The 27834-nt window shown below is 37.2% G+C and overlaps 2 protein-coding genes across 2 annotated transcripts in view; one reads left to right on the top strand and one right to left on the bottom strand.

Moving 5' to 3' along the window:
- The window catches only part of LOC141342353 (dynein axonemal heavy chain 11-like), a 260969-nt gene that overhangs the window by 139028 nt on the left and 94107 nt on the right, over positions 1-27834 (top strand). The gene's annotated exons all lie outside the window — the stretch shown is intronic.
- The window catches only part of LOC141342412 (dynein axonemal heavy chain 11-like), a 98677-nt gene that overhangs the window by 47826 nt on the left and 23017 nt on the right, over positions 1-27834 (bottom strand). The window contains exons 24-38 of the mRNA XM_073846857.1: positions 27675-27833; positions 25357-25479; positions 25138-25260; positions 21265-21489; positions 18973-19064; positions 18735-18861; positions 17930-18079; positions 15654-15881; positions 12100-12231; positions 11697-11857; positions 2909-3065; positions 2493-2638; positions 2296-2412; positions 251-389; positions 72-164 (exon numbers count right to left, since the gene is read on the bottom strand). Of these exons, the coding sequence (XP_073702958.1) occupies positions 72-164; positions 251-389; positions 2296-2412; positions 2493-2638; positions 2909-3065; positions 11697-11857; positions 12100-12231; positions 15654-15881; positions 17930-18079; positions 18735-18861; positions 18973-19064; positions 21265-21489; positions 25138-25260; positions 25357-25479; positions 27675-27833 (2172 nt within the window). The remainder of the gene's footprint in view (positions 1-71; positions 165-250; positions 390-2295; positions 2413-2492; positions 2639-2908; positions 3066-11696; positions 11858-12099; positions 12232-15653; positions 15882-17929; positions 18080-18734; positions 18862-18972; positions 19065-21264; positions 21490-25137; positions 25261-25356; positions 25480-27674; position 27834) is intronic.

Consider the following 27834-nt stretch of genomic DNA (forward strand, 5'->3'; position numbering starts at 1 on the left):
GAAGTGTCAAAACACAAGGCTGCTTTATCTCTAGAGCTGAATGTCAAGCGCAATAAACACATTTTCATCACCTGATCTTCTGGCCTAGTGCGATCTGCTCTTTTGAGAGCTCCAGCAACCACCAAGACAGGTTTGACAGCACGCAAACCCCAGTCATAATGGTCCTACAACAGAGAATACATGCAGTTTAAAAGCAGGCATAAACAGGACAAGTGATTTTCCTGTTCTGCACCTTTACAACTAAGCGTACCTGTTTAGAGAGCAGCTCCTTGCAGAGTCTGTAGAGGGTGATGAACTTGTTGCCCAGAGCCTGAGCTCTCTGAAATCCTTCAGACATCAGCATGATCTCACAGATCAGCTCCATGTCTGGAACCACCATTGCACACGGCCTGCAAAACACATTTATGAACTCCTATATACGCTTCTGATACAGTGTTTAATGAGAGGACATCACTGTTTCACACAACATGTCACATTAAACAAACTCTATTTCACTATTTCTTGCCCAGCTGATTCAAACAGCTTAAATTGAGACTTTTACTCTGTTTGTAATGTTATATTAATTCATTTTAGCCCGTTTTACTCTGATTTAAATTCCTTGCAAACACAGTTGCTCAAAGTAATCCTTTAGTTGTCCATAATTATAACATTAACTGATAATTATATTAACATTCCAATAAAAAACATTAGTTATGCGTTTAGATTGTTTAGTATGTTGCAGATTGTGTGTGTGTAAATATAATATAGTTAAAATAGTTGAAAGAGTTATTAGTTTTAATTTTTAATCATAGTTTACAATATTACTATTTTCTCCGTACTTCTGATTGAATCAAATAAATGCAGCCTTGGTGGGCATAACAAAATAAAATTACATAAAATAAAACAACATAAAATAAAAAACTACAATCCAATAAAAATAAAATATACAATGAAACAAAATAAAGTAAAAATAAAATAAATAAAACAACATAAAATAAAAAATAAATTAAAATAAATGAAACAAAATTAAATAAAATAAAACAAAGAAAACAAAATAAAACATACAATAAAAGTACATAAAGCAACATTAAATAAAACAAACTAAACTAAACTCAAACAAAATAAAATAAAATGAACTAAGCTAAAATAAAATAAACAATAAAACTTAAAGTAAACAAAAAACAAGACATAATAAATTAAATAAATGAAACTAAATAAAACTAAATAAAATACAACAAAACAAAGCAATTTAAAACTAAATAAAATCTCATTTAAAATAAAATATAAAAACAAAAAAATAAAACAAACTAAAACAAAAAGAAATAAATTAAAACAAAATGAAATAAAATAAAATTAATCAAACAGACTAAAATGATATAAAATAAATCTTAAACAAAATAAAGTATACAATAAAACTAAACAAAAATAAACTAAACTAAATAAAACGAAATAAAATAAAATACAACAACATAAAAGAAAACAAACTAAAAGAAAACCAAACAAAATTACATAAAATAAAACAACATAAAATAAAAATACAATACAATAAAAATAAAATATACAATGAAACAAAATCAAGCAAAACAAAATAAATAAAACAGCATAACGTAAAAAATTAAACAAAATGAAATAAAAGAAAACAAACTAAAAGAAAACTAAAAATAAACACAATAAAACAAAACAAAATAAAGCAAAACACAAAAATGAAATAAAACTAAATAAAGAAACAAAATTAAACCACTTAAAATAAAACAAAACAAATTCAAACAAAATAACATAAAAATATAAAAAATACAATACAATAAAACAAAACAAAAATAAAGCAAAATACAATACAATGAAATAAAATAAATACAACAAAATAAATAAAATAAAATAAAACAAAATGAAATAGAAAATAAACATATAAAATAAAACAACATAAAATAAAAAAACTAAAATAAAACAAATTCAAACAAAATAAAACAAAAAGTTAAATACAATACAATGAAATAAAATGTAATTAAATAAACTAAACAAAATAAAAAAATACAACAAAATGAAATAAAATAAATACAACAAAATGAAACAAAATAAATAAAACAAAATGAAATAAAAAATAAATAAATAAAACAAAATAAAACAAAATGAAATAAAAAATAAATAAAATAAAAAAACTAAAATAAAACAAAAATTCAAACAAAATAAAACAAAAAGTAAAATACAACACAATGAAATAAAATGTAATTAAATAAATTAAACAAAACAAAATAAAATGCAACAAAATGAAATAAACATTCTTAAAATAAAAATCTATTATTTTGCATCAGGCTGTACCTGAAAAGAGCTTTGAGGTTCTCCGGCAGCTCTGTTCGTCCAGCATATCCAGGGTTCATTGTGATGAAGATCCCAACAGAGGGCTTCAAGCTAATCTCTTCCTCTAGGAACAAAAACCTGCACGGGGGCAATGGTTAAAACATGCCTAAATATTTCATATTAACCATTCAAAATATCTAAAAATGAAAACCCCTTACCTCTTCCTCTTGGTACGAATGGCATCCTGTATGGTCTTCACCTGCACTGCCACCACTGACAGCACTTCCACAGCTATCCGGTTAAACTCATCAAAGCAGCCCCAAGCTCCAGTTTGTGCCAGACCCTTGAAAATGTTCCCTATGGACTGAACAATAAAACAAGTCAGGGGAAACACTTCCATGTGTCCTCTGTTAAAGACTTAACAGAACTAAACCAACAGTAGTTAAGGAGAAGAACTTCCAAAACATCAGTCAACTGTGATAAAGTTTCAAACAATCAGTCATTGATTTCTTTCAATTAAGAAGCAGAATCTTATTTGGCAAAGTAATTATACGCATTAGGAGCTCATCTGAACGGAGAACACACTTATAATTGTCCTGAGGTTGCCAAGTCCCATTTCTGCTGGTATGTCTACCTTATAGTCCATCTGCTCAGAGCAGTTGAAGACGTACACCATGACGCCAAGAGCTCTGCCCAGGTCTTTAGTGGTTTCAGTCTTTCCTGTGCCAGCCGGACCCGCTGGAGCACCGCTCATAGTCAAGTGTAGTGACTGAGTTAGTGTTATATAGCATCTGCAATTAAAAACAGCAGACCCAAGCATTGAACAAAAACGGTTACGTTAAAGGATTAGTTCACTTTCAGAATAAAAAATTACAGATAATGTACTCACCCCCTTGTCATCCAATTTGTTCATGTCTTTCTCTCTTTAGTCTTAAAGAAATTGTGTTTTTTGAGGAAAACATTTCAGGATTTCTAAAATGGATCAAATAAAATGGATATGTATTGTGCTCCCAAGTTTGAACTTCCAAAATGTAGTTTAAATGCAGCTTTAAAGGACTCTAAAAGATCCCAGCCGAGGAAGAAGGGTGTTATCTAGCAAAACAATCGGTTATTTTCCTAACCAAATTGACAATTTATATACTTTTTAACCTCAAATGCTTGTCTGGTCTCGTCTCTGCGATGCATAGTCTGTGTGATACGGGTCAATACACTAAGGGTACGTTGAAAAACTCCTATCTCGTTTTTCTTCCCCAACTTCAAAATCGTCCTACATCGCTGCAGTGTTTACAAAGTGAACATTCAAATAAGAACAAATGCCCTTAACAAAAAAAAAGGTAAAACAGCGGTGTAGGATGATTTTGAAGTTGAAGACGAAAACTCATATACTTTACTTATACTTTAAAAAGTATATAAATTGTCAATTTGTTTCGAAAATAATTGATCGTTTCGCTATACTTTTTCCTCGGCTGGGATCTTTTAGAGCCATTTGAAGCTTCGTTTAAACTGCATTTTGGAAGTTCAAACCGGGGCACCATACATATCCATTATATAGAGAGAGATTCTGAAATGTTTTCTTCAAAAAATCATCATTTCTTTATGACTGAAGAAAGATAAACATGAACATCTTGGAAGACAAGAGGGTGAGTACATTATCTGTACATTTTTGTTCTGGAATTGAACTAATCCTTTAAGGCTCGTTAATAACAATAACAGACAATATTACATTATATATGATGCAAAACAGTAGTTCTATTCATATTATAGATCTGCTATGCTGCTGAATTGCTGCTGCTGTTGGTTATGGCTGTTGTTGTATATTATTGCTGCTGCTGCTGCTGCTGCTGCAGGGCAAATTAAGGAATTTAGTACTGCTAATACATACACCGATATGGTGTTGTGAGTATTTAAGACACACTGTACTGCTGCTGCACAAATAGCATATATAATAACCCTTAGCAGATCTGTACAGGTGGAGCTGGGGAGGTGGAGGGTTTCAGAGTAACTCTGAAAGCATGCTGCGAAATGCTAACCAGCCATTTAAAGCCATGTTAATGCTACATGAACCAATCATCTTGTGCCAAGCAGTTTAATGCTGTGAATATCATAAGTTTGTGTTAACAACCCATCAGCCTGGGTCAACTAGTTTCATGACAGAACTTACCATTTAAGTCTTTATAACTCAAAAATGTCATCTAATGTTTTTTGAGATTACATTCAAATTACGATGCTGAGGAATGCAATTTGCTTAAAAAACAATTATGATTATATACATATTTTTCGTTTATAAAATGTAATCATATTTATATAATGTCTTTTCATTAATCTAAGACAAAGTTAATACAATAAAGTCTACATAAAGGTAATTTAAAAAAAGAACCAAAACAAAAGTTGAAGGTACGGTAAAGTTTTAAATAAAATAAAAAAAGTTAAAGAAATGCACTTTCATATATGCATATTTGAATGTACATAAACTGCTGATCTGTTTGTTAATGGCTTATCAATTAAAAATATTATAAAGTATTACATAAACATTATAAAGTGTTATAATGTTATAATAAAGCAATAGAATAAAGCAATAAAATAAAGGGTCTCAATTAAATATGTGCAGCATCACATGGTTAGTGCAAATTGTCACATGAACAGGGCATTTAACTTCCTGTTTGCACCATGATGGCGGCTGCATCAAAGCTCTTAAACAAAAGACTAGCAAAGTATGTTAACATAAAGATATTGTCACACCTTCAGCACGTTCCTTCAGCCCCAATCACCGTGACCCATCACCAACCAGCCAATCATCACTGCACCACACCCGTGAACCATCTCCAGAGTTCTAATCACCCACACCTGGAACCGCAATCACCACTTCCCATATATACTCACCTCAGTCATTCACTCACCGGCTGGAATCAATGTTACATGGACACCTCTCCTTGGATCTTCTCCTCCGTCTCTCGTTTCTCCTGTGCTCCACTCGGATCTCTACTGGATCAACCTGTTAAGCATATATTCACCACTTTAAGGGAAGTGACTTTACTCTTGCTGGCGATTGCCTATGAACTTGTGTTTACCTGATCGGACCGTGTTTGATGACTCGGATACCGAAGTCTCTATTCACCTGTTTGAAGTGTGCACGTCTGTAAATAAACACCTTGAAAGCTACTTACCCTCTCCTTGTGTGTGTGTGGTCGTGACAGGATTCCAGCCCGAAAAAAGGAATTACTACAGCTCGCTCATGGAAACGGCAACGTCATCAGCCACTGCTTCTCCCGATCCATTCGCCGAAATGGTGAATGCCCTCCGTCAATCTCTGCAGACTGTTCCCCTTGCAACCAGAGCTAACACTACGACGATCTCCAACACACCCTTCTCTCGCCCCCTGAATTATTCCGGCGACCCAAGCGGATGTGATGGTTTCCTCCTTCAAAGCTCTCTTTACATTGAAGCGAATGCTCACCATTTCCCTAACGAAATCTCCAAAATCTCCTTCCTGGTTTCACTTCTCACGGGACCGGCACTTCAATGGGCCAATGCGCTCTGGGAATCACGGAGTCCAGCGCTGGCCTCACACCATGCATTCACCTCACACTTCAAGGAAGTGTTCGGAGCCGCTCTCACACCCCTATCAGTGCACAATGAACTCATCACTCTGCGTCAAGGTACAACCAGCATACATGAGTACACCTTGCGCTTCCGCTCTCTAGCAGCCCATAGTGGTTGGAATCAGATTGCTCTCCTAGCTGCATATCGTAAGGGGCTCAAACCACAGATTCGCAAACACATGGTAATCTATGAGGATAGTGTACCGCTAGAGACTTTTATCAAGAAAGCCACTAGTGTCTCGCAGCATCTCTCTGCCTGTCCCTCTACATTGTCTGTGGCTAGTTCTCTCCCATGCAGAGCTCCATCACCCCAACGAGACTGTGAGGAACCCATGATCACCGACTCTTATCATCTGGATCCTGCAGAACGGAAACGTCGTATTGAGAACCGTCTGTGCCTGTATTGCGGTGAAGCTTCCCATCTCATCCACGTCTGCCCAGTTCGACCACCTCGTCCAATGGTGAGTACAGTAGCCATTTCTCCTGCAATATCACACTTACCCCGTCTTACTGCAAGCCTAACTGTGAACTCTCGTACTTTCCCTATACATGTTCTTGTGGATTCTGGAGCGGCTGGCAACTTTATCTCCTCCCATTTCATTACCAAGCATCAAATTCCCACCGTTAAAAATGAAATCAGATATCGCATCATGACCATTCAGAACTCACCATTGGGCGACGGTAAAATCACCCGACGCACCAGAGAGGTAATAATAATTTCCCCACACGACCATCGTGAGAAATTAACCCTTCTCGTACTTCCCCGAGCCAATGTGGACGTCATCCTGGGCAGACCGTGGCTAGCAGAACATCAGCCTCACATCGACTGGAGCACAGGAGAAATCCTAGGCTGGAGTGCAGGATGCCAAAACCACGGGTACCGTCCTCCCTCGTCTGCTTCACGACAACTTCGTCCTGCTGTTTCCCTCAATGCAACCACCATCGAAAGTCCCAACATCCATTCTACAGTCACCATTCCCACCATCTACCAATCCTTCTCAGATGTCTTCAGCAAAGAACGAGCCACACAGCTACCACCTCACCGGCCCTGGGACTGTAGTATCGACCTACTGCCAGATTCAAAACTACCCCATGGAAGGATCTATCCTCTTTCACGTCCTGAGCAGGAGGCCATGAATAACTACATCCAGGAGGCACTCCACCAAGGGTTCATCAGACCTTCCACGTCCCCTGCAGCGTCCAGTTTCTTCTTTGTCCCGAAGAAGGATGGTGGCCTCCGACCCTGCATAGACTATCGAGTGCTGAACGAAGCGACGGTAAAGTTTGCCTATCCACTTCCACTAGTTCCAGCGGCTCTAGAGGAGTTGCGAGAGGCCCGCATCTTTACCAAGCTCGACCTCCGCAGTGCCTATAACCTGATCCGTATCCGAGAAGGGGACGAGTGGAAAACCGCCTTCATTACCCCGACTGGACACTATGAATATCAGGTAATGCCCTACGGCCTGGCCAACAGTCCATCCATATTTCAAAACTTCATGAATGAAATCTTCCGTGACTTCCTCCACCATTTCACCATCATCTACATTGATGATATCCTGATCTACTCGCGAAACCTAGAAGAACACCACGACCATGTTCGCCAGGTCCTTCAACGTCTCCGCAAATACCAACTCTACCTGAAACAAGAGAAATGTGAATTCCATCAGCCCACCGTCTCCTTCCTCGGATACGTGATCTCTGCGGAGGGAGTTCGTATGGAGTCCGGTAAGGTAGATGCCGTGACCACCTGGGTGGAACCCAAATCGGTCAAAGAACTCCAACGCTTCTTGGGCTTCGCCAACTTTTACCGCCGCTTTATTAAGAACTATAGTCTCCTCTCAGCACCTCTCACTTCTCTTCTGAAAGGAGGACGTAAGGTACTTCAATGGACCCCTGAAGCTCAACAAGCCTTCGACCACCTTAAGCTCATGTTTACATCGGCGCCCATACTCCAACATCCTGACCCATCGAAACCCTTCATAGTGGAAGTGGATGCGGCAGACGCAGGAGTCGGAGCCGTGCTATCACAATGGTCTGATGAGCCCCAATCCCTCCATCCGTGTGCGTACTACTCCAAGAAACTCACCCCAGCTGAACGGAACTACGGTATAGGTGATCGTGAGTTGCTGGCCATTAAGTTGGCCCTCGAAGAGTGGCGGCACTGGTTAGAGGGAGCCCAATATCCTTTCACCGTAATAACCGATCACAAAAACCTCCAGTACCTCCAGCAAGCCAAGAGACTCAATGCACACCAAGCCCGCTGGTCACTATTCTTTGCACGCTTCAACTTCCAAATCACCTATCAACCCGGGCACAAGAACATCAAGGCCGACGCATTATCCCGTATGTACTCACCTGATCCTACTCTGGACACTCCTGACCCTGTTCTACCTCCATCTGTCTTTCTAGCACCTATCCAATGGCAACTTGATGAGGACATCCGTACCGCCACCCTCGAGGAACCTGCACCTCCGGAACTTCCTCCAGGCCGTACTTATGTCCCTCACGATCACCGGCTGCCGTTACTGGATAGTACGCACATGTCTCCTGGCTCAGGACACCCTGGCAGTAGGCGAACCCTCTCGCTCCTCCAACAGAAGTATTGGTGGCCCAACATGACCAGGGACGTGGATCGGTACGTCCGGGGGTGCTCGGTCTGCGCCATCAACACTACGCCCCGTCGTTTACCTGAAGGTAAGCTACAACCATTGCCCATTCCCCGCCGACCCTGGACCCATCTAGAAGTGGATTTTGCCACGGATCTACCTCCCTCTCGAGGGTACACAACAATTCTTGTGGTTGTTGATCGTTTCTCTAAAGCCTGTAAGCTAATCCCTCTCAAAGGTCTACCCACAGCTCTAGAAACAGCTGAAGCAGTGTTCCAGCATGTATTCCGGAACTTCGGACTTCCTGAGGATATCGTATCCGACAGAGGGCCTCAGTTCATCTCCAGGGTCTGGCGGGCGTTCTTCCAACTGCTGGGCACTTCAGTCAGCTTGTCATCCGGATACCACCCTCAAACAAACGGGCAGACCGAACGGAAGATACAGGAGATCTCCCGTTACCTCCGGGCGTACTGCTCCCAACATCAGGATACCTGGAGCCAGTATCTACCGTGGGCTGAGTATGCACAAAATTCCCTCCGTCAGACATCTACTGGTTTAACCCCATTTCAATGTGTCCTAGGCTACCAACCTGCACTGTTCCCATGGACCGGAGAACCCTCCGAAGTGCCCGCGGTAGATCACTGGTTCCGGGAGAGCGAGAGGGTGTGGGACTCAGCCCATGTCCATCTCCAACGGGCAGTTCGGAGGCACACCGAGCACGCTAACCGCCACAGGTTACCAAATCCTGTTTATCTTCCTGGGGACCAGGTATGGCTCTCTACCCGGGACATCCGCCTCCGGCTGCCCTGTAAGAAGCTGAGTCCCCGCTACATAGGGCCGTTCACCATCCACTCACAAATTAATCCCGTCACCTACCGGCTGAACTTACCTCCACGTTATCGGATCTCTCCCTCGTTTCACGTCTCCCTACTAAAACGTCATACTGATCCTCTGTTCCCTTCCTCAGCAGAACCGGAACCACCTCCTCCTCCAGACCAACCTGAAGTCCTCGGGGACGACGTCTACCAGGTCCAAGAGATCCTAGACTCCCGGCGGCGGAACGACCAACTTCAGTACCTCGTGGACTAGGAGGGGTTCGGACCCGAGGAGAGATCGTGGGTACCCCGAAGGGTATCCTCGAAGGGTTCCACCAACAAGGAAAGGAAAGGAAAGGAAAGGGGGGTGAGTGAGGCCAAGTATGGTGACCCATACAAGGAATTTGTGCTCTGCATTTAACCCATCCAAGTGCACACCCACAGTAGTGAACACACACACACCGTGAACACACACCCGGAGCAGTGGGCAGCCATTGCTGCGGCGCCCGGGGAGCAGTTGGGGGATCGGTGCCTTGCTCAAGGGACTCACCTCAGTCGTGGTATTGAGGGTGGAGAGAGTGCTGTACATTCACTCCCCCCACCTACAATCCCTGCCGGACCTGAGACTCGAACCTGCAACCTTTGGGTTACAAGTCCGAATCTCTAACCATTAGGCCACGGCTGCCCCAACAACACCCGGAACGCCCAGCTCCCCGAGGCCGAGGTCGTCCCCGTCGCCGCTCGCGGGTGCCAGGAGTCACCCGTGGAGGAGGGGGTAATGTCACACCTTCAGCACGTTCCTTCAGCCCCAATCACCGTGACCCATCACCAACCAGCCAATCATCACTGCACCACACCCGTGAACCATCTCCAGAGTTCTAATCACCCACACCTGGAACCGCAATCACCACTTCCCATATATACTCACCTCAGTCATTCACTCACCGGCTGGAATCAATGTTACATGGACACCTCTCCTTGGATCTTCTCCTCCGTCTCTCGTTTCTCCTGTGCTCCACTCGGATCTCTACTGGATCAACCTGTTAAGCATATATTCACCACTTTAAGGGAAGTGACTTTACTCTTGCTGGCGATTGCCTATGAACTTGTGTTTACCTGATCGGACCGTGTTTGATGACTCGGATACCGAAGTCTCTATTCACCTGTTTGAAGTGTGCACGTCTGTAAATAAACACCTTGAAAGCTACTTACCCTCTCCTTGTGTGTGTGTGGTCGTGACAGATATGACAACAATTTTTGGTATTTGGTAAAAATGATCTTTAAGGTGTCTTGTATTAACTTTCTTTGTTTAGTTCAGTATACACATTATCCCACCGTTCACATTTGTTACTGACCATAAAACACACACTTTTTCATTAAAATGTCAAAAAGTAATTATTATTTCAAAGAGTTACTAATGACACATCATTTAGATGTTTTCATTTATGAAACAATTTGAGATTAAGGGATTAGTTCACTTCCAGAATAAAAACTTTTAATAATTTACTCACCCCCATGTCATCCAAGATGTTAATGTCTGTCTTTCTTCAGTCAAAATAAAATTAAGGTTTTTTAAGGAAAACATTCCAGGATTTTTCTCCATATAGTGGACTTCAATAGGAACCAATGGACTGAAGGTCCAAATTGCAGTTTCAATGCAGCTTCAAAGGGCTCTACACAATCTTAGCCGAGGAATTAGGGTCTTATCTAGTGAAACAATGTCATTTTCAAAAAAAAATTTAAATAAATAAATAAATAAAATAATATATATATATATGTGTGTGTTTTAACCACAAATGTTTATTTTGTAATAGCTCAACGTCATGCATTACATAGTTGGAAAGGCAACGCGTGACGTAGGCGGAAGTTCCAACCCAGTGTTTACAAAGCAAACGTGCAAAGAAAGTCAAATGCCCATTAGAAAATTACAAGATTTTAAAGTTGGGGGAGAAAATGAAATGGTTTTTCGCCCTACCCTACCTTTTTGAACCAAAGTACACAGATGAAAAACTAAAGACATGTGACCTTTCCAACATGATTACGCAATGCATGAAGACACGCATCGCAGAGCTAGTGCAAGACAAGTGTATAAACTTGAGACAAGTGTTTTTTTTTTTAGAAAACGGCCAGTCGTTTCGCTAGACAAGACCCTTATTCCTCGGCTGGGATCGAGTAGAGCCCTTTGAAGCTGCATTGAAACTGTAATTTGGTCCTTCAACCCAGTGGCCACTGGCCACCATTGAAGTCCACTATATGGAGAAAAATCCTAATTTTTTTTCAACTGAAGAAAGAAAGGCATGAGCATCTTGGATGACACAGGGATTAGTAAATTATCAGGAATTTTTATTCTGGAAGTGAACTAATCCTTTAAATGGGTTAGAGACCATTAGCTGTTAAGTTACCTGTCTGTGAGAGGTGTAATGACCAGACGAGGTGTGTTGCCCAGATATTCATAGGAATAACGAAACTGAGCATCGCAGATGTTGATGAAGCAGTGGTTCTGCTCCTCATCCCAGCTGTGGCGGAGCTGAGAAACCCAAGCAAACGCCTGAGCACTGCTCACCTGGATAAAAACGGTCACAAACAACTCTAAAAAAGACATTCCAGCAGAGAAAAAAATAAAAGAGTCTAAATGCTCCCAACTCAATTAATTAATCAATTACCGCTTGTCAATTTAAAGCCCATTAAAATAATGACTGAGGAACTAAGAGAGCCAAACACCACTAAATGATTTAAAACAAGGAAACAGAGCATCCTTTAGTCGACATGATCATTATTTACGAAGCACAGTAAACATGACCCAACCTTCTGAGCGATGAGTTTGGAGACCACATCTCTGGCGTGAACATCTATGGTGCACAGGGTCATGATCTTCTGCCTGTCACCCGGGTTCAGTTCCCCCAATAACATGTTTATCAAGGAGTTTAGCTGGGCAATCTGGAGATGCAAGGCAGATATTTTAGAGTTTCAGAGGGCACAATGATGGCTTGTGAGAGCATACAGTGAGCTTTGTGGCCTCTGCTTACAGTAATTATATCAATTTACATGCCAGAGAGAAGTGGATGGTAATAACTGCGCTGACAGGGGCTCAGGGTCATGTGTTCATCAGAGAAATCCCCCCACGTTTATGGAGCAAGGTCATATATTCCAGTTGGGAGGCCAAATAAGCACAGAGCTCATTTATCAATGTTGGGGGGAACTGCGACTGTGTAAGACTGTTTGACTATGAATAAGAGCGGCCAGCTGGTGTGTGTGTGACAATGAATGAGAGTGCTGGGCCATATATGTGTGTGTGTGTGTGTGTGTGTGTGTGTGTGTGTGTGTGAGTTGGGGAGGGGGGGTTAAGAGGCGATACCGTGGATCCCTGTCACAGACAGGCAAATGAGATGTAATCTTCCTGCCTGTATTTGGTGTAAAAGCAGCTTAGGTTGTACTGCATTTATCACCCCATGCTGTCTGACAGCGACTCCAATCAGGGGCTTGAAGGGAAAGAGGCAGATTATTCAAACGCCGGCCAAGGACATGCTAACCTTCCCTGCGCTTGATGACAGATCCTGACGCTGCAGGGGCGATATGGACGTGCTTGTGGCAGTCTACACGGATCAGCACTATTCACTTCATCATACTTACAATGAGGAAGCAGGAGTGTGTTTTTGACGGCTTCATCATCACCTCCTTCATACTTCAGACTCAACCAAAAGTCCCCAGCTTAAATTTCTGATTTTGCTAATATTTTTTTCTAAAGAAAGATAGACATGTAAAGTAATGAAATCCGAAATATTAAATGTCATGGATGAATATTTACTGAGTAATGCACTATTTTTAGAGGGGGGTCAAAAAGGCAATTTTCACCTGAGAGTTAGATCTAAATTACAGGTGGTTAAAAATGACTTTAGAAAGATAGCAGCATCATAATGTTATGTTTCTGTCTGTGAGTAAAATCTGTTGACTTTAGCAATCTTTGTTGCATTATATGCCAATGGTGACCATTCAAAAAAGGGGAAATAGCACTTTTCTAGTTTTTCTCCAAAGTTTGCATGCTTGTAACTGAAGAAGTATTAACGATATCTTAATGCCCTGTTAGATACTCTGTGTAAAAATAAAACTGATGCTGCCATCATTCTGAAGTAATTTTTCGCTCTGAATCTCAGGTGAAAATTGCCATTTTGACCCCCTCTACAAAATATTGGATTACTCAGTAAATATTCATCCATGACATTTAATATTTAGGCTTTCATCACTATACATATCTATCTTTCTTCACAAAAAAATATTAGCAACCTTTGCTTGAGTTGACATGGAATGACCCTAGTACTTTCTCCTCTTGTATATAGACCCTTTACTTAGCCAAGGAAGTTTTTGAAATATGGTTGGATGATTTGACAGGGAATGACCCACTAGTGACTTTTAGGATCTGCAATACTGTAAATGTCCTGTTTAAAAATAAAGTGCTTTAAGAGTAATTGTTCCTAAAACGGACCACACAAGGCATGTTTTTGATTCACTAAAACAGGGGCTCATAAGAATCATTTGTTTGTGAATCGCACTACAGTGGTTGTTTGATATGTTTCTGATTCACTAAAAAATAGCTCATAAGAGTCATTTGTTTGTGAACCAGACGACATGAGCTACACTATGTTTTTCATTCACTAAAAAGAACCAGCTCATAAGAGTCATTTGTTTGCAAACCGGACTACAATGGTTGCCATATATGTTTCTGATTCAATAAAAATGGTCTTATGAACCACACGGTTTATGCTGTATGTTTTTAATTCACTAAAAAGAAATGGCTCATAAGAGTCATTTGTTTGTGAACCAGACTGCAATGCTTGCCCTGTACATTTCTGTTTTACTAAAAAGCTCTTATAAGAGTCATTTGTTCATGAATCACACAAAACTGTTTGTGCAGTATGGTTTTGATTCACTAAAAAGAACTGGCCTAGAAGAGTAATTTGTCCATGAATCATATTACACAGGTTGTGAGGCATGTCTTTGATTCACTAAAAAGAACCAGGTCATACAAGTCATTTATTTGTGAACCAGACTACAATGGTTGCCTTTTTGTTTTTGATTCACCGAAAAATGTCTGATAAGAGTTCTTTGTTCATGAACCAAACTAAACTTTTGTGCTTGTGAAGTTTTTGATTCATTAAAAAGAAATGTCTCATAGGAGTCATTTGTTTGTGAACCAGACTACACTGTTTGTACTGTATGTTTCTAAATCACAAAAAAAAAAAAAAAAACTGGCCTATAAGAATAATTTGTTCATGAATGATAGTACACAGGTTGTGTGGTATGACTTTGACTCACTAAAAAGAACTGGCTCATAAGAGTCATTTGTTTGTGAACCACATTACAATGGCTGCCGTGCATGTTTTTGATTCACCAAAAAAGGTCATCAAAAAGAGTCATTCGTTCATGAACCACACAATGGTATGACTTTGATTCACTAAAAATAACTCATAAGAGTTCACTCATAAGAATTTATTTGTAAACCAGACCACACAAGTTGCACTGTATGTTTTTCATTCACTAAAACGAACCAACTCATAAGAGTCATTTGTTCGCAAACTGGACTATATTGGTTGCCCTGTAAGTTTTTTACTCACCAAAAACATCTTATTAGAATCATTTGTTCATGAACCACTCTATGGTATGACTTTATTTCACTAAAACGAACTGGCTCATAAGAGTCATTTATTTGTGAACCAGACTACATAAGTTGCACTGTATGTTTTTCATTCATTAAAAAGAACCCACTCATAAGAGTCATTTGTTTGCAAACTGTATCTTTTTGATTCACCAAAAGACGTCTTATAAGAGTCATTTGTTCATGGACCACTCTAAACTGTTTGAGCTGTATGTTTTGGATTGTGTGGTATGACTCTGATTCACTAAAAAGAACATGCTCATAAGAGTCATTTGTCTGTGAACCATACTACGCTGGTTGTGCTGTATGTTTTTGAGTCACTAAAAAGAACTGGCCCATAAGAGTAATTTGTTCATGAATCGCAGTACACAGGTTGTGTGGTGTCTGTGATTAACTAAAAGGAATTGCAATGTATTTGATTACATAAAGAAGTATTGGCTCCTAAGAGTCTATTTTCATGAATCGTACTTCACTAGTTGTCCGGAATGTCTTTGATTCACTAAAAAGAACTGGCGCATAAGAGACATTCGTTTGTGAACTGGACTACACTGGTTGTGCTCTATGTTTTTGAATCACTAAAAAGAACTTACTAAAGAAGTCAGAGCAGCGCTGAAAAGGAACATGAATCTACTTTGTGTCACTCATTCAGTTAATTCACAATTATGAATGTGCAAAAAAAAGTGTGCAAGTGTACAAATGACCGACTGACCTGTTTCTTGTTGTAGTCTCTGAGCGCCGTCTCAAAACCCTCGGCCAGCCGCTCAAATGCCCGATTCATGTCAGCAGACCACCATATCTGAGAAGCAGTGAGAACCACCTGAGCCGGCAGTTCCAAGACCCAGTGTTCCCGCGAACGCTCCTCGTACACAGCCTCGGCTATGTGCCTCCTCATTCCCTCCCTCATTACATCCTCCAGACTGTTCAACCAGAGCTCAACCTGACAGGAAACAGCTCATTCCATAAGAAATAATCGTACAGTAACATTGGCAGGTTACTCCTACATAAAGGCCAACTATTTATAAAATATCTATAAAATGACCTATGCAATGCCATGTTTTGTTAATGCTGGGATATCCTAATTTTTACATTAAAGTTATTTCTATCTGTATGTGTATTTCAGAATGTGACTGGTGTACAGGTGCATCTCAATTAATTAGAATGTTGTGGAAAAGTTTATTTATTTCAGTAATTCAACTTAAATTGTGAAACTTGTTTATTAAATAAATTCATTGCACACAGACTGAAGTAGTTTAAGTCTTTGGTTCACATTTATAAAAAATAAATAAAAAAAAATTTACTATCTCAACAAATTAGAATATGGTGACATGCCAATCAGCTAATCAACCTTAAAAGACCTGCAAAGGTTTCCTGAGCCTTCAAAATGCTCTCTCAGTTTGGTTCACTAGGCTAAACAATCATGGGGAAGACTGCTGATCTGACAGTTGTCCAGAAGACAATCACTGACACCCTTTACAAGGAGGGTAAGCCACAAACATTCATTGCCAAAGAAGCTGGCTGTTTACAGAGTGCTGCATCCAAGCATGTTAACAGAGCGTTGAGTGGAAGGGAAAAGTGTGGAAGAAAAAGATGCACAACCAACCGAGAGAACAGCAGCCTTGAGAGGCTTGTCAAGCTAAATCAATTCAAGAATTTGGAACAAGGAATGGACTGAGGCTGGGGTCAAGGCATCAAGAGCCACCACACACAGACGTGTCACGCAATTTGGCTACAGTAACGAAGGTCTTAGAGTCTGGAGGAAGAGTGGAGAAGCTCATAGCCCAAGTTACTTGAAGTCCAGTGTTAAGTTTCCACAGTCTGTGATGATTTGGGGTGCAATGTTATCACCTGGTGTTGGTCCACTGCGGTTTTTGAAAAACAAAGTCACTGCACCCATTTACTAAAAAAGGCCACTGTCAAAGAAGAACCTGGGCTTCCATACCACCTCAGCAGTGCCACAGACTGATCACCTCCATACCACACCGAATTGAGGCAGTAATCAAAGAAAGGTGCCCCTACCAAGTATTGATTACATATACAGTAAATAAACATACTTTCCAGAAGGCCAAGAATTTACTAAATAACATTTTTTATCATTGGTCTTATGACATATTCTAATTTGTTGAGATAGTGAATCGTTGGGTTTTTGTTAAATGTGAGCCAAATCATCACAATTAAAAGAACCAAAGGGTTAAACTACTTCAATATGTGTGCATTGAATTTATTTAATACAAGTTATCACAATTTGAATTGAATTACTGAAATAAATTAACTTTCCCACGACATTCTAATTTATTGAAATGCACCTGTATATGCAGTTTTAATCAAACCCATATGTGACCCTGGACCACAAAACCAGTCTTAAGTCGCTGGGGTATATTTGTAGCAATAGCCAAAAATACATTGCATGGGTCAAAATTTTTGATTTTTCTTTTATGCCAAAAATCATTAAGAAATTAAGTAAAGTTCATGTTCCATGAAGATTTTTTGTAAAATTCCTACTGTAAACATATCAAAATGTAATTTTTGATTAGTAATATGCATTGTTAAGAACCTAATTTGGACAACTTTAAAGGTGATTTTCTCAGTCTTTTTGATTTTTTTGCATCCTCAGATTTCTGATTTCAAATAGATGTATCTCGGCCAAATATTGTCCTATCCTAACAAACCATACATCAATAGAAAGCTTATTTATTGAGCTTTCATATGATGTATAAATCTCAGTTTTGTCAAATTTAACCTTATCACTGGTTTTGTGGTCCAGGGTCACATATTTAATTAAAAATGCATTTTTATTTAAAATATTTTATTGTATTTAATAAATAAATAATCAACATTTTATATTTTAAAATCAAATCTATATTTATATTCAGTGAAATATTTTGTTAATATATTTTTTAAAGTTTGCCTTTTTTTAAAAAGTTACAACTTTATTATTTGAGTTTGATTTAATTATAGATGCCTATTTGATTTGAATGTGGGTTTTACCGGTCCAACGCAGTCACACTGCGAATAGAATGGAACATATTCTCTGTCTCTGCTGAACATTCCCACTGCTGCTGTGGCCTTTTCCCCCTCCTCGTCAGAAAACTCCAGATCAGTCATACTGTCAAACAGCTTACCCAGGTGACACGTAACCTAAAAAGCAATGAACCATAAAGCAGTATTTTCACAGAACAATATACTGTACACAGTACCTCTGTGTATAAATGAATCAATCTGCACAGTTACGTATGGTGAAGTACGGGCATATCCGTAGATAATGATATGATTGTGGATGTATTTGCAATTCTTATTATAACCCAGGTACAATGAGAACAAGATGGAGCACTTTGACCATGTTCTGGTTGAACGGTTCAGGAGAAAACCTGCACATATGTGGGAGGATCAGCTCAAAGAAGGAGGTGGCCAGGGTCAGAATCAATCCAAGTGTAGAACTTTCATTTTTTTTTAATCGTAATGATATTTCACAGTGAAGCACTGCCCTTGGAATTATCACCGTGATGATAAAAAAAAAAAGTTTAATCATGGAGATAAAGGTTACTGTATGCAAATGAGAAGAAACATGAGGAAATACGGTACAATGGAAACATATTTCTGTGAATCTCGGTCACCATTATTGCAAATACCAGGAAAGGCTGCATACTTTATAGTTGACCTGTTTATGGATTACTGTAATACTGAAATGAGCTGTATAATTAGAGAAATCTGAAACTAATTAAACTTTCAAACTAATTCTAACAGGACTGTCATATGAAGTTACATGAAGTTAAAGTTACATGCTAACTATTACCTGTCGGGGCTGTCTGCCCTTAGAAAGAATGTCCAGTAAGTCTGCTGAAGACAGGAAATAGAATCGTGGGAACGCCATTCGCTTAGTCTCCAGGTATTTGGCTAGTGCCTTCTCACATACAGCCAGTCTAGAATGGATAACAGGAAATCAACAATCTATGCATCTCTCGAGACAAGTGTAACCATGCAAAGTTCATAAAAAGAATTCTTAAAAAGGCTGAACTTAAAATTTCACAGACCTTCTTTGCAGATCTTCAAGCATCGGTAGAATATTGGGCTTGTTGGTGGCAGCAATGACGTTTTTCGTTTTGCCACTTTTGAACATAAGGTCCTTCACACATCAACATGCAGAAGTAAATATATACATGTATTTGCATACTTGGCAGATTTTTTACAACAATTTATAAACATGCACATACATAATAAGCGCACTGAACTTGAATGAACTTTATTGTAATTTGTAACTTTGACAAGTTTACTTTTAAAATACACAGCTGTATTTTTTTTTTTTTTGTGTTTTGCTTAGTGATAGTTGTTCATGAGTCCCTTGTTTGTCCTGAACATTTTAAACTGCCCGCTGTTCTTCAGAAAAATCTTTCCCACAAGTCCCACAAATTCGTTGTTTTTTCAGGATTTTTGTGTATTTGAATTCTTTCAAGCAATGATCCTGATTTGAGAATGATTTTGAGATCCACACTGAGGACTGAGGACTTTTCAAACGGTTTTCAAACGGTTTCAAACGATCACTCAGTTGTCCTCAGAGTGAAAAGATGGATCTCAAAATCATACAGTCATTGTTGAAAAGGGTTAAAATACACAAAAATACTAAAAAAAAAAAAACCTAACAACTTTCACTAAACAAATGAAAAATCACTGCTGTGGATCATTCAGGTAACAACACAATATTAAATTCAAGTTACTTAAACTTTTGAACAGGGTAATTTTTATAAATTAAGATAAATAAACTATTATTTTCTCTTGTGGACTATATGTAAACGTCTTTTATGTGAAATATCTTATTGAGGTCAGTACTGAATAAAAAAACAACATGCATTTTGTATGATCTCTCTTATCTTGGTAAAATAATTTACATTTAAAGTAAACTTTTGACCTCAACTGTATATATTAACCATACACACATGCTATGTAACATAAATTGAATATATTTTTAATAATTAATTAAATTTTACTTGTAGTACTAATAATAACCAGTAATTTAAAAATGGTACTGTATCATGATCTGACATACTATATTTATAACAATAATTTAATAATCTGTACAGAAAAAAAATATCTTGGTCTTATGTACTACATTTAATGTTTTATTTGAAATATTTCCACATCTTAACATCTTCAAATGAGCTTAACTAAAAAATGCTTACCCATATACTTATTAGGGATACACCGAATGTTCAGCAACCAAAATTATTCGGCCGAAAATAGCAAAATAAATAAGCAAAAACGCCAAATAAAATATATCGAACAATGGCGTCACGCGATCAAATGCAGCAAAAATGTTGGCAGTGTGGAAACATTTAAAACTGTCCGAGAAAGGCTCAAAAATCATTACAAGCACCGACAGCGAGAGACCGTTTAGTATTGCATCGCATGTCTTCGATGAGAAGAGAAATGGGTTGATTGTTGTTGATTACTGTATGATGACTGAAATCATGAAATGACCTTAAACCATTAGTAAATAAACGTTATGTTGTCTAATATACGCACAAATTGACTTTATTCTGACAGCACTGCACAAGCTCCTTAGCCAGGGTTCAAAGTCCAAAGCTCAAGGAAAATCTTTGTGATGAGAATCATTCATAAATCTGCTGCTGTCAGCAAAAAGTAGTACTGAGGGCTTCTTGTGGGTTTCCGCCAAAATAAAAGTCAAAATTCATAAATGTTAGTGTTGTAATTTTACTGTTGTTCTGTAAAAACAAATACATTCTATTTTCTACAATAACAAATAACACAAAAATAATGATAGCAATCATTACAACAGCTCTATTAATACATTTATTATAACATTCTCCTTTGCTCAGCAAGGCTGCATTTATTTGTACATTAAAAACACATGCCTGATTCAAGAAGGGGGTCTTAAAATGGCCAAAGAATATTGTTTTACTAACTTATTAATTTTAAGTTAAATTGTGCTTTGTTGGTAGACTATAATGTCTACTAGAATGTTAAAAAGTATCAGTGTTAAATAAATATTTTTAAATTGTTGTTTTGTAATTGATTTTTTTTCTTTGAAAAGCAAGACAAAACTGTAAAAGGCAGATATTGGCTATTTAATTTATTCAATGGTGAAAAAAACTGGCAAAATACATGGGTGAAAAATGTGTACGGTAATCGGCCTTCGTCCCACTGTGTAATTTTGTTCGTCTTCGGCCAAGAATTTTCATTTCGGTGCATCGCTAATACTAATGCTTCAGAATCTATTCTAAGTTGAACAATCATTTACAGAAATCATGTGCTTTAACCTTAAACTCTGCATGCAGCACTCAATGCATATAAGATGAATTTAAGCATACCTTAAAGTCAGAGTCAATGGAGCTGAACTGATGTGCCTCCTCCGGTAGTTGGTGGAGAATGTCTTCGGAGCCCATGAAGATGCTCTCCAGGTGAGCCCAAGTCCTCTGCACCTCCAGCCACAGCAACAGCACGGAGTCAGCTCGAGTCAGCTGGGCCTGTAGCTCCAACACCTGCCCATGGAAGAACGCCGCCTGCTTACTGTGCAGCAACACTTGCAGCTGCACCTGAGAGAGATGCATAAACAGAGTCAGTAGCCACCAGGTTGAACAGTTTCTTTCACAGTTTCTTAAAGTTATCATTTATGATCTATAAACCTAAATTGGCCATGTCTTTCTTTCTTCAGTGGAAATGAAATAAAGGTTTTTGAGGAAAACATTCCAGGAGTTTTATCCTTATAGTGGACATCAATGCACTTCAAAGGGCTCTACACAATCCCAGCCGAGGAATAAGGGTCTTATCTAACGAAACGTTCAGTCATTTTCTAAAAAAATAAAAACGTATATACTTTTTAACTTCAAATGATCATCTTGTAAAAAATGCGCATAGATTGAAGTCAAACGCTCTTTAAAAGAAGGGAAAAACAACAATGTTTGATGATTTTGAAGTTAGAGGAGAAAATAAGATGGAGTTTTTCACCCTACCCTATCTTTTTGAACCAAAGTACACAGCATTTGTGGTTAAAATTGTGGTCTACATTTGAATTAATGACTGATCGTTTCACTAGATAAGACCTTTATTCCCCAGCTTGAATCGTGTAGAACCCTTTGACTGAAGAAAGAAAGAAAGACATGAACATCTTGGATGACATGGGGGTGAGTAAATTATCAGGAAATTTTTAATGTGGATGTGAGCTAATCCTTTAAAACATGAAAATAACAGTAAAATAACACTACTTTTTCTGAGAAAAATGTCACAATTTTCAGATACAGTATAAATTTGCAATTCTGAGAAAAAAGTCAACTTTGAGATACTGTATAAACTCGTAATTTTGAGCAAAAAGTCAATTTCGAGATATAAACTGGCAATTCTGAGAAAAAGTCACAATTTCAAGATAAACGCACAACTTTGAAAAAAGAGTCACAATTTTGAGGTATAAACTCGCAATTCTGAGAAAAAAGGTCACAGTTTTAAGATATAAACGCACAATTCTGAGAAAAAAATGTCACAATTTTGAGATATAAACGTGCAATTCTGAGGAAAAAAGTCACAATTTCGAGATATAAACTTGCAATTCTGAAAAAAAAGTAAATTTTGATATACTGTATAAACAATTTCAAGATATAAATTTGAATAAAGTAAATTTTGAGATATCAGCTTGCAAATCATAAGAAGATAAAACAACAATGTCAGATGATTTTGAAGTTAGAGGAGAAAATAAGATGGAGTTTTTCACCCTACCCTATCTTTTTGAACCAAAGTACACAGCATTTGTGGTTAAAATTGTGGTCTACATTTGAATTAATGACTGATCGTTTCACTAGATAAGACCTTTATTCCCCAGCTTGAATCGTGTAGAACCCTTTGACTGAAGAAAGAAAGAAAGACATGAACATCTTGGATGACATGGGGGTGAGTAAATTATCAGGAACTTTTTAATGTGGATGTGAGCTAATCCTTTAAAACATGAAAATAACAGTAAAATAACACTACTTTTTCTGAGAAAAATGTCACAATTTTCAGATACAGTATAAATTTGCAATTCTGAGAAAAAAGTCAACTTTGAGATACTGTATAAACTCGTAATTTTGAGCAAAAAGTCAATTTCGAGATATAAACTGGCAATTCTGAGAAAAAGTCACAATTTCAAGATCAACGCACAACTTTGAAAAAAAAGTCCCAATTTTGAGGTATAAACTCGCAATTCTGAGAAAAAAGGTCAGTTTTAAGATATAAACGCACAATTCTGAGAAAAAAAAGTCACAATTTTGAGATATAAACGTGCAATTCTGAGGAAAAAAGTCACAGTTTTAAGATATAAATGCACAATTCTGAGAAAAAAATGTCACGATTTTGAGATATAAACGTGCAATTCTGAGGAAAAATGTCACAATTTCGAGATATAAACTTGCAATTCTGGAAAAAAAAGTAAATTTTGATATACTGTATAAACAATTTCAAGATATAAATTTGAATAAAGTAAATTTTGAGATATCAGCTTGCAAATCATAAGAAGGTAAAACAACAATGTCAGATGATTTTGAAGTTAGAGGAGAAAATAAGATGGAGTTTTTCACCCTACCCTATCTTTTTGAACCAAAGTACACAGCATTTGTGGTTAAAATTGTGGTCTACATTTGAATTAATGACTGATCGTTTCACTAGATAAGACCTTTATTCCCCAGCTTGAATCGTGTAGAACCCTTTGACTGAAGAAAGAAAGAAAGACATGAACATCTTGGATGACATGGGGGTGAGTAAATTATCAGGAACTTTTTAATGTGGATGTGAGCTAATCCTTTAAAACATGAAAATAACAGTAAAATAACACTACTTTTTCTGAGAAAAATGTCACAATTTTCAGATACAGTATAAATTTGCAATTCTGAGAAAAAAGTCAACTTTGAGATACTGTATAAACTCGTAATTTTGAGCAAAAAGTCAATTTCGAGATATAAACTGGCAATTCTGAGAAAAAGTCACAATTTCAAGATCAACGCACAACTTTGAAAAAAAAGTCACAATTTTGAGGTATAAACTCGCAATTCTGAGGAAAAAGAGTCACAATTTTGAGGTATAAACTTGCAATTCTGAGGAAAAAGAGTCACAATTTTGAGGTATAAACTTGCAATTCTGAGGAAAAAGAGTCACAATTTTGAGGTATAAACTCGCAATTCTGAGAAAAAAGGTCACAGTTTTAAGATATAAACACACAATTCTGAGAAAAAAAAAATCACAATTTTGGGATATAAACCCAAGCACCCTCTCTATAAACTTGCAATTCTGAGGAAAAAAGTCACAATATCGAGATATAAACTTGTAATTCTGAGAAAAAAAAGTTAATTTTGATATACTGTATAAACAATTTCAAGATATAAATTTGAATAAAGTAAACTTTGAGATATCAGCTTGCAAATCATAAGAAGATAAAACAACAATGTCAGATGATTTTGAAGTTAGAGGAGAAAATGAGATGGAGTTTTTCACCCTACCCTACCTTTTTGAACCAAAGTACACAGCGTTTGTGGTTAAAAAGTCTACATTTGAATTAATGACTGATCGTTTCACTAGATAAGACCTTTATTCCTCAGTTGGAATCCTGTAGAACAGTTTGACTGAAGAAAGAAAGAAAGACATGAACATCTTGGATGACAGGGGGGTGAGTAAATTATCAGGAAATTTTTAATGTGGAAGTGAACTAATCCTTTAAAACATGAAAATAACAGTAAAATAACACTACTTTTTGCTCTAGTTGCAAAAAGTAATATGAAAAAGTATTTGAGTTTTGGTGAACTCAGCGCGATGTGCTCATGTTGTTTTTGTGTCCATGTTGTGTTAGTCCCCTTCTGTTGTCTGTAATGTTTTCAGACATGTGGGTGTAAGGGGGCCGGTTTCGCACAGACGGCAGACTTATTGTCAACACTGATGTGTTTGGCTAGATTTTGGCCCCTACACATACAGCGTGATAACAAAGCCAGCGATGTGTGGTCTCTATAAATCTGACGTGTGAATACAGGCGGCTGACAATGAAAGATCGTTCTCTCGGCATAGTGGGACGGTCTTAGAGAACGAGATAAAGACCCTGGCCACACCAAGCTTATTTTGCCAGGCAACAGCTTGTTAACATTTTCTGATAAGCAAAGTGAACATGCTATCAGTCTAACATTTATGTTTAGTTTTTTTTTCACTGAGGAACATTTAAAAAATGTTTATACCTGACTGTTCTCCAGACTCTCTATGAGTTCATCACTGCATTTGAGCATTGGTGTAGCGGTGCGGTAATGCTCTTCATAAGAAAATTCCATCCGCGCCCACATCTGGCTAATTTCAGTCAAAACCTTTGAAATAAATGAATAAATCATTACGCTTATTTCCAGAAATGTATCACAGTAAAGAGTCTTGTGATAAAGATACTGTACAGTTAGTGACTGTACCTTCTCAGTGGACATCTCTTTGACTGCTCTCCCAACTGTACTGTGCACCACATCTTCATATCGGTGCAGCTCCAAAGCCAGTAAATCCTCAAGAGTTGTTTCTTCAGTTAAAGTGAAATTAACCTAAGAGAATGGTATAGAAAACGTGAAAATTAATATTGGACGCGAGTAAAACCTGATTAAACAAATAGTATTTGTCATCTTTTACTGGCCCTCATGTGTTGTATTGTAAATAAATAAATAAATAATAGTATGAATTATTATTATTATTATTATTTTATTTTGGTAGTTTTCCAGAAAAAAATTAAACATCACTAAAATAATGTTCAAATTTCTGAAGAGCAAACACAAGTGAGTAGGTGTTGTGGTCAAAGAAATTTAGCATCATATATAAAAAAGCTTTTTTTGATGATAACTGAGTAAAAAATAAAAATATTATTACAATTCTGACTTTTTTCTCGCAAATGCGAGTATATATCTCGCAATTTCAGGCTTTTTTCAGAGTTTATATTTCACAATTCTGACTTTTCATGCAATTTTTTTTTCTCAGAATGGTGAGATATAAACTTGCAATTGCATGTTATAAAGTCACAATTTCGAGATATAAACTCGCAATTATGAGAAATAAGACAATTTTGAGATAGAAACTCGTAATTCTGAGAAAAAAAAGTACATTTTGAGATATAAACTCGCAATTCTGAGAAAAGTCACAATTTCAAGAAATAAACAATTCTGAGAAAAAAGTCAATTTTAAGATATAACCTCGTAATTTTGTCTTTTCTCACAATTTCAGACTTTTTTTGCGCAATTCTGACTTTTTTCTCAGAATTGTGAGATATGAACTCGCAATTCTGAGCAAAAAAGTCACAATTTGGAGATATAAATTCACAATTCTGAGAAAAAAACGTCAATTTTAAGAAATAAACTTACAATTCTGAGAAAAAAAAAGTCACAATTCTGAGATATAAATGAGCAATTCTGAGAAAAAAAAAAGTTAATTTTGAGATATAAACCCACAATTCTGAGGAAAAAAGTCACAATTTCGAGATATAAACTCGTAATTCTGAGAAAAAAGTCGCAATTATGAGAAAAAAAAGTCACAATTTTGAGGTATAAACTCGCAATTCTGGGAAAAAAAAGTCACAATTTTGAGGTATAAACTGGTAATTCTGAGAAAAAGTCATATTTTAAGATATAAACTCAATTCTGAGGGAAAAAAAGTCACAATTTCAAGATATAAACTCACAATTCTGAAAAAGTCATATTTTAAGATATAAACTCAATTCTGAGGGGAAAAAAGTCAATTCTGAGATATAAACTTGTAATTCTGAGAAAAAAAGTCATAATTTCAAGATATAATCTCATAACTCCAAGAAAAAGGTCACAATTTTGAGACATAAACTTGCAACTCTGAGAGAAAAAGTCACAATTTTGAGATATAAACCCACAATTCTGAGAAAAAAAGTCACAATTCTAAAAAAAAAAAAGTCACAATTTTGAGCAATTCTGGGGAAAAAAGTCACAATTTTGAGATAGAAACTGGTAATTCTGAGAAAAAGTCATATTTTAAGATATAAACTCAATTCTGAGGGAAAAAAGTCACAATTTCAAGATATAAACTCACAATTCTAAAAAAAAAAGTCATATTTTAAGATATAAACTCAATTCTGAGGGGAAAAAAGTCAATTCTGAGATATAAACTTGTAATTCTGAGAAAAAAAGTCATAATTTCAAGATATAATTTCATAATTCAAAGAAAAAGGTCACAATTTTGAGACATAAACTTGCAATTCTGAGCAGAAAAAGTCACAATTTCAAGATATAAACTTGCAATTCAGAGAAAAAAAGTCAACATTTTAAGATATGCATTTGCAATTCAGAGGAAAAAAAAAATCACAATTTCAAGATATTACCTTTCAATTCTGAGAAAAATGTGCAAGTTTATATCATGGAATTCTGACTTACTTTCTATTTCTTTTTTGCCTTTTAAAATAAAGAAGGACAAGTAAGAATGAAAGTAAATGTACATTTTTAAGATGTTCATCATTCAACATCATGTAAAAGAGCAGCATCACTATATCATTTTGTTGTGCACAATGAAAGAAAGAAAATCCTGACTTTGGAACAATGTAAAGCTGAGTAAATGATAAAATGGATTTAAAAAAATGTTGTTTAAAACTAAAATTTTACCAGTAGTGATATAAGGTTGTTTAATCTATACTTTTGAAATAGTTCATAAAATACGGTACAGTGAATATATTTTCCATTCTCTAAAATAACTAGCATTTGCATTGCACATCCACCAGCCTCTGTCTCACCCCAGTAGTCCTGACCAGCTGGGCCCAGTGTCTGTCTCTCATGGCTGGGTTAAGCAGCTCTGTCACAGCCCTCAGAGAAGTCAACAGATTCCTGAGCACACAGTCCAGACTCGCATACGCGTCCCAAACACGGGCCTCTTTATCAAGAACCCGCATTTCC

This window comes from Garra rufa, chromosome 9 (genome assembly GCF_049309525.1).
Source record: "Garra rufa chromosome 9, GarRuf1.0, whole genome shotgun sequence".
NCBI lineage: Eukaryota > Metazoa > Chordata > Actinopteri > Cypriniformes > Cyprinidae > Garra > Garra rufa.